This window comes from Malaclemys terrapin, chromosome 1, assembly GCF_027887155.1.
Source record: "Malaclemys terrapin pileata isolate rMalTer1 chromosome 1, rMalTer1.hap1, whole genome shotgun sequence".
NCBI classification, from domain to species: domain Eukaryota; kingdom Metazoa; phylum Chordata; order Testudines; family Emydidae; genus Malaclemys; species Malaclemys terrapin.
The window spans coordinates 299,403,348-299,417,285 of NC_071505.1; the positions used below are offsets into that span (position 1 = coordinate 299,403,348).

The 13,938-nt window shown below is 42.7% G+C and overlaps 1 protein-coding gene across 2 annotated transcripts in view; it reads right to left on the bottom strand.

Moving 5' to 3' along the window:
- Positions 1-13,938, bottom strand: part of FREM2 (FRAS1 related extracellular matrix 2) — a 213,431-nt gene that overhangs the window by 74,521 nt on the left and 124,972 nt on the right. For both annotated transcript variants that reach the window (XM_054015236.1, XM_054015237.1), the window contains exon 6: positions 10,856-11,107. In XM_054015236.1, coding sequence (XP_053871211.1) covers positions 10,856-11,107 — 252 coding nt within the window. The remainder of the gene's footprint in view (positions 1-10,855; positions 11,108-13,938) is intronic.

Genomic DNA, 13,938 nt, shown 5'->3' on the forward strand with positions numbered 1-13,938 from the left:
CCCTGGTATAGTCTTGGCCTTCACAGCATCCTCTGGCAAGGAGTTCCACAGGTTGATTGTGCAGTGTGTGAAAAAATACTTCCTTTTGTTTGTTTTAAACGTGCTGCTTATTCATTTTATTTGGTGGCTCCTAGTTCTTGTGTTATGAGAAGGAGTAAATAACACTTCCTTATTTACTTTCTCCACACCAGTCATGATTTTATAGACCTCTATCATATCCCCCCTTAGTCATCTCTTTTCCAAGCTGAAAAGTCCCAGTCTTATTAATCTCTCCTCATATGGAAGCCATTCCATACCTCTAATAATTTTTGTTAAAAGAGATTAACTGCTGGAAAAGAGCATAAAATCAATGCTTTGGCATGGTAGACCCAGTAGAAAATTAAAAATGACAGAGATCTAAAATATTGTGGCTGTATCAGAGGAAGGAAGTCATACTTGTCTCTTCCTATAGTTCCATCCAGACAGATGGTACTACTCTTGGGCAATGCTGAGGTGGTTGTAGGCACCATCATAATGTTGGGCATGCTGCACCCAGTGTTTGGGCCGGCAGTTGGAGGTTGGATGGATATTACTCATCCCTCATGTCTTTACCACTGTTGCATTCGGTTTGAGATTGTGGCACACAACCTGATGATGAGGTGAAGGACCTGTTTTGATGGACTGCCCCTGGAGGCTGATGGAACTAATAGGATTCCACGTAGCCTTGTGGGATAAGACTCTTTTTCTGACTAATTACTTTAGTGATAGTTTGATAGGATATTATAATAATCTTTTGTCCTCCACTATTGATCCAAGGCACCTCATCAATGTCGCCTCTGGCTTTATCCTCACAGGTCACCATGGTTTACAAATTACTTTGCAGATGGCAAAGAAAAGTTTCATCTTCATTACAGCATCTGCAAAGGCTCATACAGTCACACCGTTCCGAGTATCTGACAGCTTAATGAATCCTAGCTGCCTTCACGCAGTTATTGAGTCAAGTTTTTCCTCACTGTGAAGAATGTTCATGTTATTTTGCAAATAAAATGGCTCACAGCATTGAATAAACTCATTGCCACGGAAAAAGAACTGTGTTCCAAGGGGACAAAGAGTGTCTTCTCTTTTCGAGTCTTAGTCAGTGTTGTTCAATGAAGTAATGGAGGTGTTGGTGCTATTGCAAAAAAAAAAAAAAGAAAAAGAAAAAGAAAATAAAAAGCGCTAATATCATTCTGGAGAGTATTAACAGGTGTGTTATATTTGAGAGTACTGTGTCCAGTTTTGGGCACCACACTTTAAGAAAGATGCGGACAAATTGGAAAAAGTCCAGGGAAAAGCAATAAAAATGATAAGTTTAGAAAACTTGACCTATGAGAAAAGGTAAAAAAAACAGCATGTTCAGTCTTGAGAAAATAAGACCGAGGGTGTGGGGATCTAATAACAGTTTTCAACTATATTAAGGGCTGCTACAAGGGGGATCGGGATCAGTTGCTCTTTATGTCTACTTAAAGTAGGACAAAGAGTTATGGGCTTAATCTGCAGCAAGGGAAGTTTAGGTTGGAGATTAGGAAAAACTTCCCAACTAAGGATAGGTAACTACTGGAATAAATTACCAAGGGAGGCTGTGGACTCCCCATCATTGCAGGTTTTTAAGAACAAGTTAGACAATCACCTGTCAGGGGTGGTCTAGGTTTACTTGGTCCTGCCTCAACCTGGGGGGCTGGATGATCTCTTATAGACCTTTCTAACCCCACATTTCTATGATTCTATGATATTAGAGTTTTTCATGCCTATCATGATACTTAATGCAAAGTCTGTACTCCAGGTCAGATACTGCATTGTTGATTTTCTGCCCCATTTCAGGTTACTAATGGAAGATGTCAGTAAAGAGGCCTCTGGCCAGCTAAAGAATCCCTTTGACTATTTCAATATTCAGAAAAAATTGGACAAATAGAGAGTTGGTGGCTCATGAATACTGTATGCTTCCTCTAGGGATATTTACAGTTTAACTTCTTGCAGCATGAGTGCCAGCTAGTGGTTCAGGTAGAATATTAGAAGACCCAGGAAAGTTGGGTTCTGTTCCTAACTCTGCCACTGGCTTGCTGTGTGACTGTGACCAACTCACTAAATCTCTCCATCTCTCAGTTTACCCATCTGTAAAATGGGGCAGAACTGCTCTCCCCTACAAGGGATGGTGTGAGGGTTAATGTGGTCATTTTTTCTGACAAGTTAAATAAACTGTAAGTCATGCTGTGATATAAGCCTGTGGCCTTTGCCTCCCCAGTAATGGTGCTGAAATGTTTAACAGGGGTTCAGCAGGAGGAGTCTGAATGGCTGCTTGCCAGCCTTATGTGAGTGAAGTGGAACAAATCTGTTGAATGCCCTTCCTGCTGTGAACAGTGTGGTTTTTCAGCAATTCCAATAAGGCAAGAAGAGCGTTCATATGTCCTGCAGAGTGGCAGTGTGTTCTCTTGGCATCACTAAGTATTCAGGAAGAAAAAAAGAACACTTGGGGAGATGATAACCTTCCCGACAACTTAAACCGAAGAAAGCCTCTCACAAATGTTCTCCTTTTTGCTGTGCTCTACCATTTTATTCATCAATGCTGTTCACTTTCAGATTCTAAACATGATGATGACTCAAGAGTTTGATATTGGCACAAAAGCCATTTTTACAACAACATAACAACACTATTTAGTTCAATCCCCAGGTGCTGCAACTGTTCGTTTTAAACTGAGTGGATTGGCATCCAGAGAGAAATATAGTAAAATTAGATCATTGCATTCAGTGATCATTAGTGCACCTCTGAACCCAGTCTTTATGCTTGGTCTTTCTTCCCTGATCTTGCAGACAATGTCTCCACACCTGTTTGTGTGGGCATTGCTCCTCTATATCATATTTGTCTGACTCAGACTTAAAGCCCACTGAGGCAATGACCTTGGGCCAAATTCTGCTCTGATTTTCACCTGAGCAATCTGAGGTGTTCAACTGGGTGTAGAGGTGTGGCAACAGAACTTGGCCTGAGCTTATCTTTAAGTGTACATGAGCTGTGCACTCTCACGGTGCTCTGAACATAAGTGTACAGAAATAAGAATCTATTTTAAAATGACAGCATACAGTCTAAAATATGCTCTCTTTTGTTGTGAACTACCATTCTCTTTAAACACTGTGAGCCAAATCCCGCCCTTATATGAGCATACACAACCTTCACTGACTTCAACGGCAGATGCATCTGCATTTCCTAGGAAGAATTTAACCATGGTAAAAATTATACTTGACTGCAAAGTGGTTTATGAAGAAGTTCAACTAAATTATACCCCTGGATTCCCCCTGTAGGGTATTCCATGAGAGTAAGTGAGGGCAGAATCTGGCCTGTGGTTTTTAATACAGGGCATTTGGGAGCAAGATTATACACTATTCATTACCAGCGGCACTGTACTGTAAATTCTGATACAATCGCTTTATGCTGTTCTATTTACCTAACTGATTTATTTGTTTATATACAGATGAAAAGCAACTGGGTAGATGGTTAAGACAATAAGCCTACATACCATTGTGTTGGTGATTATTCAATGCAAATTGTTCCAATCTGGTTATTTTATGGGGAAGATTTAACATCTGCTGTATTTAATGCAGAATCTGTTTGTTTGAACTTTTTAATGGCCACTTAATTTTTTTATTCAGAGAAATGTTGGATCAGTTTGTTTATTAGATGACTAAACACTTCATACAAGTACAATTTCTGTGTCTAAAGAATATTGCTAAGTCTGATTATTCAGTTGATTGAGTGAAGATGGTGAAATGAGCTTTTAGTTACCAAAATAATATTTCACTAGTGAAAATGAATGTATTAAATGCAAGCTCATGTTGAACAAAGTATTTATTGTTAGCAATGGTGAATACAATTTTTTGTTTATTTTGGGGTCTGTTAATTAATTCATAATATCTTATATTTTTATGGTACCAATGGATCCTAACACATTTACAAATTATAGAAATACAGGAATCATTTTGCCTGGCACTGAAATGCAGCAATGTCTGGATGGGAAAGTGGACCAGTTTAACAGCACACAGAAACACTGTACAAAAAAGTGAAGAATATGGTATCCAGTTGACACTGATATGGTGTTTTTGTCTTTTATCATTTTTCTATGAGAGTTCATTCGAGAGCATAGTGGTTGTCTGGTTTCACCCACAGAACTGCTATGGGAGCATTTAGTGCACTGGATGAGGTACATCAGAAGCTGTGACATGTGTAGGACACTGTATCACCTGTGGGTGAACACTTTTCACAGAATGATCATTCCATATCTGACCCCTCAGTCCTCATCCTCAAAAGAAACCTCCACAACACCTTCAAAAAGTGAGCCTAGGAGCTTAAATTCATAACTTTGCTACACATTCAAAATAATAGTCTTAATAATGACACTAGATGTATGGCTTATTTAGTGGTGGATTATCCACTGGGCCCACGGGGCCCATGCCCGTGTGAATTGGGGAGCCCCGCCCACAGGAGGCAAGCGCTGGGGCACGGGCAGTCTCGTGCTTCCCTCCCCCCCGAGCCTGCTCCCTGGCAGTAGCACTGGGCGGGGAGAGGCAGGGGCAGGGCCAGACTCAGAGAGGAAGGGGCAGGAGCCAGAGCCTCTCCAGCTGCACTGGGACGCTGCCCGCAGCAGCTGCCTGGGAGCGAGCCTGGCTGGGGATGGGCAGCAGCCCGCTCCCTGCCCAGGCACGGCTTCTGGGGACAGCGGCTGAGCAAGCTGTAATCCCCTTCCCCTCCCCCCCGGGAACGTTCAGCCCCTGTCCCCAGAAGCTGAGCCTGGGCAGGGAGTGGACTGCTGCCCCCCCCAACCAGGTTCTCTCCTTGTCAGCTGGCTATGCTGCACAGAGCAGTGCCTGGGAGTGGCTCTGCCCTGCTTCTCGCCCGGCTGAGCTGCCGGGACGGCGGGGAGCAGCCAAACGTGCTGGGGGGTGGGAGGGAGCCGGAACCGCAGGAGGACAGAGCCCCTTCCCCGCAGAGGTAACATGGGTGGTGGGGAGAGCATGGGCCCTTGAATGGGAGTGGGGTGGGGCCACATGGAGAAGTCATGTGTTGTCCCCTTTTGTTGGTGTCCCCCCAGTATGGCGATGGCTGGGAAAACAAGGTGTGAGAAGCCCCAGTGCCCCATCCCCCACCAAAGCGCAGGGCGGCGGGGGAAACCCCAGTGCCAGGCCCTGGGACTGGAGGAGCTCTGGCTCCATGGGTGGTGGGTGGAGCCCACCTTCTGGGGGCTAGCCCCTGGCTCCGCCCCTTCCGCCTGTTGCCCCCCCACAGCCGAAGCCCTGAGACCTCCTACCTCCCCTGCAGCCAGAGCCACGAGCTCCTCCCTTGCCTGGAGGAGCCCCAGGCCAGCTGAAGTCCTAAGCCTCCACCTGCCCTCCCCCTCCCGCTACCTGCCTGGAGGTGCCCCGAGCCTCCTCCACCCTACGGTCCAGAGAGCCCTGGGCCACCTGCAAGTGCGCCTCCCCTCCCTAGACCCCGAGCCACTCCAGGGAAAAGCGTCTCACTTTCATACCAAAGAACCTTTTTACTTGCCCCATGCAGGTTCCGGTGTGGCTGAGTAGGCGACATTTGCTACTCAGCTTCCTGGGTTCATCAGTAATCTCTCTGGAGTCCACGGAGATTATTGAAGAACCTGGGAAACTTAAGTAGCAAATACAGCCTCGTCAGCCGCCCCAGAACCGGCATGGGGCATAATAAAGCAAAAACTTCCCCCGGCAAACCCCGCAACTGGGGTTCTGGCAGCCACGGTAGCACCAGAGGAGGCTGAGCCTCTCCTGGCATATTATACCTGCCACCCATGTCTGGCTCCCCGCCACGGCCTCAGGGATGGGGGAGCTCTCACTCTCTGCTACGGCCCTGAGGCCCTGGCGGGAGGGGGTTACAGAGCTTCTCTGGTCTTGGGGCTGCCGTGGAGAGGCAGAATGGTGTGGGACAGGGGGTGGAACAGGGGTGGGACTGCAAGGGGAAGGGGCAGAATGGTGTGGGGGCATGGGCGGGGCCACAGGTGGAAGGTGTGGGGAGGAGGGCTGCAGGTGGAAGGTATGGGGAGCCCCCCCACCCCAACTTGCACTGGCCCAGGGCCCCAGGAAACCTTAATCCGCCTCTGGGTTTATTACAACCATCTGTAACCCACTAAGCTGCCCTTTTTGTTTTATGACTGGAGAGGTGTTAACAGGACACTTTACCTTGAATAATCTCTTAAAATGTATGTTAACTACTTAGGCTAAACAATCTGTTCCATCTTGTATTTAGTTGTGACACACAGAGTACCTTTCCAGACCCAAAGCAGGGCAAAAGCTTATCTCTCTCACCAGCAGAAGTTGGTTCTTGCTTCTTTTAGTCGGCAATTTTAGGCCACTTTGTAACATACACAGTTGCCAACTTTCACGCGGTAAATAAACTCCCCGACTTTCACAATAAGCCAAAAATCAAGCTAATCCCATTTCAAAACAAGGCCAAAACAAGCCAATTCCTAAGAACCCCAAGACTCTATGTGACTAGATCCCCCCGGTGTGCAGCCTGGGACTGTGTGGGCCCACTGTGCACCCCTGACCCTCTCCCCCTTCTTGCCGGGAGCCGATAAAAAAAAAAAAAGAAGAAGCAACAAGCTACAACAAGCAACAAGCCAAAAACTAGCCAACAAGCAACTCACAAGCCAATTAAGCCAAAAACAAGCCCAATTTCTGCGTTTTTTCCGCAGGTTTGGCATGTCTGGTAACATACTATGTAATCACCACACACAACGCTGTTGCTGTTTCTGGGATCTCCCTTTCTGAAAGCAAGCATCCCATTTTCTGCAACAATTTTCTACATTCAGCTTATATTATTCCTAAATAATGAGATATTCATTAAATATTCCTCCTTACCTTGGCTAAGGTTTCCACAACTCTAAAATATCCAGTAATTTTAAAGTGATGGCACAGACTCAATTTTCTTTAATTTACTGGATACAGCCTGTTGACCTTTGTGTCCATCACTGGTTATTTCCCACCTCCCTTATTTCCAAGTGATACTGTTTCTTAAAATTCCAACTATCCTACAGAGATGAAAGACTTCACAGTTGTATTCTGAGGTGATAATATATTTCCAGATGGTTGCGACTGCCAATTTGAGGCTTGATCCAAAGCCCAAAGAATTCTACTGACTTTTGTTGGCTTTGGATCTGGCTCAACATTTCTGTTTCCAGGCTGGTTTCCATCAATTTTAACTGCTTTGTTGTCTGTCTTTATAATACCACCTCCACTCCTCTCACAAGAGGACCAGGATCAGTGGACACCAGAGTGGGTACTGTGCCTTCTTTAACATACCCCTTCCCCTGCGCAATCAATCCCTATCAGAAACAAGAGAATTTAAGTACAGAAGTCAATGGGAAGATCCCCTACTCAGCACCAGAGGCTGACAAGATTATTCTCAGTACCAACTACAGTACTATCAAAAGTCGCCCCAGAATGCAGCAGAGAGCTGCCCATATTCATGGTATTAGTGCTCCCCCTTACAAGCACTAACCAGGCAATGTTTAAAGTATGCCTAAATTCTATCTTACTGTACACCTTTCAGACATCCTAAAACCTGAATTTATTATTTTCATATCATTGTCACCTTTGTTACTTAAAAGTTGCATTCAGAGTTAGATCTTAGTACCCTTTAAACAGACTGGCTATTAAAAGCGCTGCAACTGCCTAAATGCAGCCCAAGGACATGATTTTTCCATTCAGATGTCAGAATATCCTGAAATTTTAGACAGCACTTTTGATTCTTTCAGACTTTAAATACCTTAAGCCTTGTGCTAAGTCCCCTACAGGGTCATAAATAATAAAATGTTTTCTTTCTGCAGTTGATTACCAGCTATCTACTTCTGTATTAAAGAAACGTCTTTCAGATATTTAGTTCAATGTTTAAAATTTCAGAACTATGATCATGGAGTGTGTTTGTATATCTATATCTATATAATTTCACTGAAAATTATTCTGTTGTTTATAGTGGTAGGGAGGAGGAGAGGGGGTTCTGCCAAAGGCAGAAAGGCTTGGTTCCCTTTACTCCCAGAAGAGTTTCACAAGTGTTTATGACTTTGGAATTGCAAGTTGAAATGACCATATGTAAATGCTCTTTCTGTAGGTTCCTTCACCTACTGTACCTCCTTCTGCATGTTATGGTTTGTAATCTTAATCTCTGACTCAAACAGATCCATGTTATTATTTAACATTTCAATTGTGGTAGCATATGTAACATTGAAACAAACAATTCAAAATGCTATTTACATCAGATGAGGACCTGTCTGGTGTTCCTTTGGTTGATTTTTTTGCCCCCTTTCTATCCTCAAGTGTGTACAGTTTCAAAGTAAAAATATCCCCACAGCACTGTAGATTTTAAAAATATCCCCTCAGCCTGTAATACATCAGTACTTGTCTCATTTAGAATTACTTCTTTACAAATTTTTGTTCTGACCGCACAGTTTAACTGCACGTAAGCCACATTAAAATAGTCTATTCCCTGGGGGTTTTATTACACTTAGTCTTTCTTGGGTTCACCATAAGACTTGATGTGTGTCTTTTCACTTATTCTTGGTTTATCAATTATCATTATTATATTCAAACTCATATATTTTAGTTTAAATCCCATGGGTTTATGTCAGAAAGAAAAGAAATTGATTAAAGGTTTTAAAGATGAATGTTTCCTAATTAACTTGCACTGAATGCCAGTGGATATAGGCAAAAAGTTTCTAGTGCTGACTTGACTTCCTTATGAAAGACCTGATGTAGAATTATAAACTTTGACCTTTCCTATTTGTGGTTTATGACCTTCAGACACCGATGCATGATGTTAATCCAGGCACAGTGTTTGGAGAAATCAGCATAAAATGACAGGCTGTTACATTTGGCTAGAGAAACTTTGTTATCTAAATGTAAATTCCATTAACAAACAAACAATAAGGATAACATAGCTCCAGATCCCCTGTAGATGTGCAGTAATGGGACTCAGGCTGACTACAGGATTTAGTATGATAATGATTCTGCACTTGATAGGTTACTATAAATGCGTCACAACCTTACCTGCATTTCCATCGGAGAGATGTTTTAGATACAAGTACATTTATAATATTACACAGCCAATGAAAATGCTATTTCTTTTATGTGGCATATTTTTAACAAATCAAAAGACTGAACACAATTACCAGGAATTTTGTGCAGCACACACAATAATAACTAACAAATGCTTCTTAAATTCTACTGTTCATTTTATCCTACTTTCCAAAATATTGACTTCTCAGGTGACCTACAAAATATTAAATACAGGACACTATCAAGTCAGACAAAACCAAAAAGCATTATACTTCTGAATCGATCCCTCTAGTATGCTTTTTTATAGTGCATTCAGACTTTTTCAAACTCTAAACAGAAAAGTGACATGCTAAATGAATTGTCAGCAGCTTTTTAAAAACACTGGAATTTCTTCTGGGAGAAGTTTCACTGACACAGAAAGCGCTGCACAGCTACCTCTGTGTGGGATGGCCTACAAAATATTTCAGATATACCAGATGCAACATATTAGGCTGTGACAGATAAATTGGGATGTGTCTAAGACGGGGCGGGCAAACTTTTTGGCCTGAGGGCCACATCAGGTTTCCGAAATTGTATGGCAAGCCAGTTAGGGGAGGCTGTGCCTCTCCGAACAGCTAGGCGTGGTCCGGCCCCTGACCCCTATCCGACCCCCCCTGCTTCTCACCCCCGACAGCCCCCCCCCCAGGACTCCTGCCCCATCCAGCCCCCCAAAGCTTCCTGTCCCCTGACCATCCCCGAAACCCCTGCCCCTGACTGCCCCCCACTGCTCCATCCAACCCCTCCATTCCTTCCTGACTGCCCCCCCAGGACCCCTGCCCCCATTCAACCCCCCCCCCCGTTCCCCGCCCTCTGACTGCCCCGACCCCTATCTACACCCCACCATCTGACCACCACCCCGAACTCTCCTGCCCTCTATCCAACCCCCCCTGCTCCCTGCCCCCTTACCGCACTGCCTGGAGCACCGATGGCTGATGGCGCTACAGCCACGCCGCCCCAAGCACCAGGACAGGCAAAGTTCACTAAAGGCCTGGGACTGTTACCTGTAACATGTTATAAGACTCCTTTCTACTGCTGCGGCGATTGCGCAAAAGATGCTGCTGCCTCAGGCTGCATTAGCTTTCGTGTGCATTCTCTACGAGAGAATGCAGTGTGTGTCCCCACTCCCTCCCCAGCCCTACACCTCTCCTGTCATGGATCTCTAGCCCATCACCAAAGTTCTGCTCCTTTCAAAGCAATACATCAGAGCCCTGGGTTACTCTGACCAGAAACAAAGCATATCATTGTGTTAGTCTCCTGATACAAAGTATGAGCATGATTCTGACATCAGATTTGTCAATGGATTGTATTAATATTTTGTAACAAGAACAGAACTAGACTCTTTTGGATTATCAGGAGGCTGCAGCCTTTGCTTAACTAGAAAGAGTAAGAAATGCAGATAACAAACATCATCGACTTCCATTTGGTGTGACCTCCCAGATCACACCCTCCAGAAACTGTGAACTCTGTGAGAGTGGAAAGGTGAGTTCCCAACACCCAGCTAATTTTACAATGACTACATGTTCTTGAATTTTAAAATAGCAATACTGACCGTTTTAAAAAAACTATTATCCCCCTAATTATACTTTCAAAACTCCTGAAGGCCATGATCATGCATTTGTTTCAAGTGAGGGAGAGAGGAAGTCCAATAAACCCGGCTCTTACATCATGATTGAAGGGCCATATTATATGCCATTTCTGTCCCTCACTGGTAATACCATCCTGATAAATTAAGTCTTACCATCATCTTTGTCAGGCACAATAGTAACCTGAGTCCCTGGGAATTCCGAACCAATTCTTCCACCCATAGGCATGCTCAGCAGAACATCAAACGTCTCAGCTTCTTCATACAGGGAATCGTCTATGATGACAATACGGCACATTTTCTCTCGTTCATCTTTGTCAAAGCGGAGAATGCTGTTATGGTCCTCGGGCCTGGATATGTAGTCCGAGTAGGACAGCACAGACGTTGGGACAGTACCAGTTGCTGTTCCTGTGAGACAGAAGTAAATAAGCAGCTGTAATATTTGTAAAGAATCCCTTATTAAGGTTGAATTGTACTCTCTTTAGCTTTGCATTTTTATTCCTATTTATTTTTAGACTGACAAGATGCATTCATTACAAAGTATTTACGTGCATGTACAAAGAAACATAGGAGATGCCATACTGGATCAGGCCAGTGGTCTATCTAGTCCAGTATTCTTTCTCCAAGAGATGCTAGTACCAGCTGAGTCCGAGAAAGGTGTTAAGAAACAGTGAAGTAGGCAGTTAGGGGATTGCCTGTCCCACGGAAAGTTTCCTTTTAACACTCCCAATAATTAAAGGCTGACTGAAGCCTTGAAGCATGAGGGTTGCTATCTCTTCCAGAACTTGTTTGTTTTTTTAGTATTTACTATAATGCTACATTGGTATTATTATGATGTACAAAATAAAACAATTCTTAATAGCAGAATAAGTTGACTAATGACAAACCAATGAGCTCCTCCCTCAAATGAGGTTTTTTTGAACTGGGCTATGTTCTATGTGAGAAGATGGTCTTAAAACTGCCCTAATGGCAACTAATGCAAACTCTGTTTGTTTTAATGAGCACAATGAATAATAGTTTTCATTTCTCTGTTTTTTTCTTTTTGCTGGCAAGACTCTGAAGAAACCCACATATATATAGAACTGATAAAATATAACAATTTCTCTCATCTGAAAAATGTTACAAAGTCACTGCTGAAATACCCCTGCATTAATCCTCTCCAGCTATACTTTTTAGAACCAAATTCTGGCACTCTTTGTTTTCATTCCCAAACAAGTGTGCACTAACTATATCTCTTTGGAATTTCCAGATAGAAAACTGCTGTAATACCCACATGCCAATGTTGTGAAAAAGATTACAATTCAATGCAACATCTGGCCACTTAACCTTGCATGAAATAACCAATACAACTGCTGAGACACTAATCCACAAATGTATTTACAAAATATTACACATTTCTGCCAATAAATAAGGCATTACACAAAAGAGAGATGTTTTAATCAGTGCAATTTAACATGTCACTTTAACATGTCAATCACTGGGAGTTGTGCACAGTTCCAGGGTACAATGTAGCCCAGAAACTTTTGGTTAAGAAGAAAATGGTTTTCAAAGTGTTATGGCTTTTCATAACTATTCTGTTTTAAAAGTCAGCAGATTGTATTGTACTTGAAAGAGATGAACTTGGTAAATGTACATATATTTAACAATAATAAAGGGAAAAGGCATACTTAGGTAATCAGCACTCTTGCAGTGTGTGCCCTGCTTTCAGGATTTCGTTACGAGCTGCAGAAACACCTAATTTAATTCTCCAGCTTGACAACTATGCATCCAAGCTGATCTACAAAAAGCATTAATCTTTCCTGCTACCCAGATTTCTTTTGATAAGTGAGTATCTCAAAACACTACTCTATTTCTGTGCCTTTAATTTGGTGATCTCCAACCTTTCAGCTATGTGGAGCCATATGTAATTATTCTTGGGTTTGCAAGACCCAGGCAGTTGAGTGGGTGAGAGGAGTTTTAAGCTTATCCTGTATAATTGTACTGAAAAAGCATTTTATAATGTGCTCAGCTACAGGCTTTAATGTCAAATACCTCAATACAGTGTAAAAAAAAAACTACATTGTGAGGTGAAAAATGTGGTTGAAAAACCAACCACATCAGGTTTTACAAGCAAAAAAATAACCAGGTAGCTTTCATCAACGGTCTCACCGGTTTCAGAATTAGAGCTGATTGAAAGCTGGAATTTCTTTCCCTTGGGAAATTCTTCCAATGTTTATTTTCATTCCAATTCAGGACAAAATGTTGAAATTTTGAAAGTAAGTTTTAAAAAATGGATTCAGAAACGTGGAAATATTTTGTTTTGATAATTTTGAACAAAACAAAACATTTCCACATTCCTAAACCAAGAGGTTTCATTACAGCTCAGTTCAGCATTGACTTGTATTCAGATGAGCTGCCTGGTGCCTCGTTCTCCTGTTCCTCCCTATGGGATGAGCTCCCTGGTTGAACTACATCTCTCAGGATCACCACGGTGGTTCAGCTAGAGGAGAGATCACAGTACATCACAGAGGGGAAATGTAGTCTGGCCAAGGAGCCCAGCCCAGAGGGCAGAACAGATGCATGAAGAATCTGAACAACATATCCCACAAGGCACTGCAGCAGCTCAACTTTTCAAACAGAGCCACAATGAAACATTTTGATTCAGTTCCACTAACCTAAGTATTTCGATTCAGGGCAATCTGACCTAAAATGAAATATTTCATTTTAATTTTCCCAACAGAAAACTGAAAACTTTTGGTGCAGAAACCACATTTTCTGTTGAAAATCATTTTGATGGAAAAACACGGGCCAGCTCTAGTCAGGGAAAAAATAAAAAATTTAAAAATTAAAAGAATCGTCTATATACAAAGGCCCTAATTAAACATCCTATTTTGTACTCATTATTTTGCAGGTGCAAACAACTCTGGGCTCTACAGTGGACCTGCAATTATTTGATGCCGTAATACAGGTAATTTAACTGTCTACTTATCGGAGTTTAAAACGTTATGTTATTTAGGTATCAAAGTGAACATATGATCCCTTTGCAGATGCCAAAAGGGAGGCTACTGTTTACAAATCTAATTCAGAAGGGGAGAGAAACAGACAGCCTGCCAAAATAAGCGCACAAAAGGCTTAACAGATGGGGTGGTAAGGAGAAACAATAATAATAATAAATACTATTTTTACTTCTATAGAGCTGTCCATTCAATTGTTTCTCTACAAACATCAATAAAGAAATCTTCCTGGAGCTCAGCTTTGTA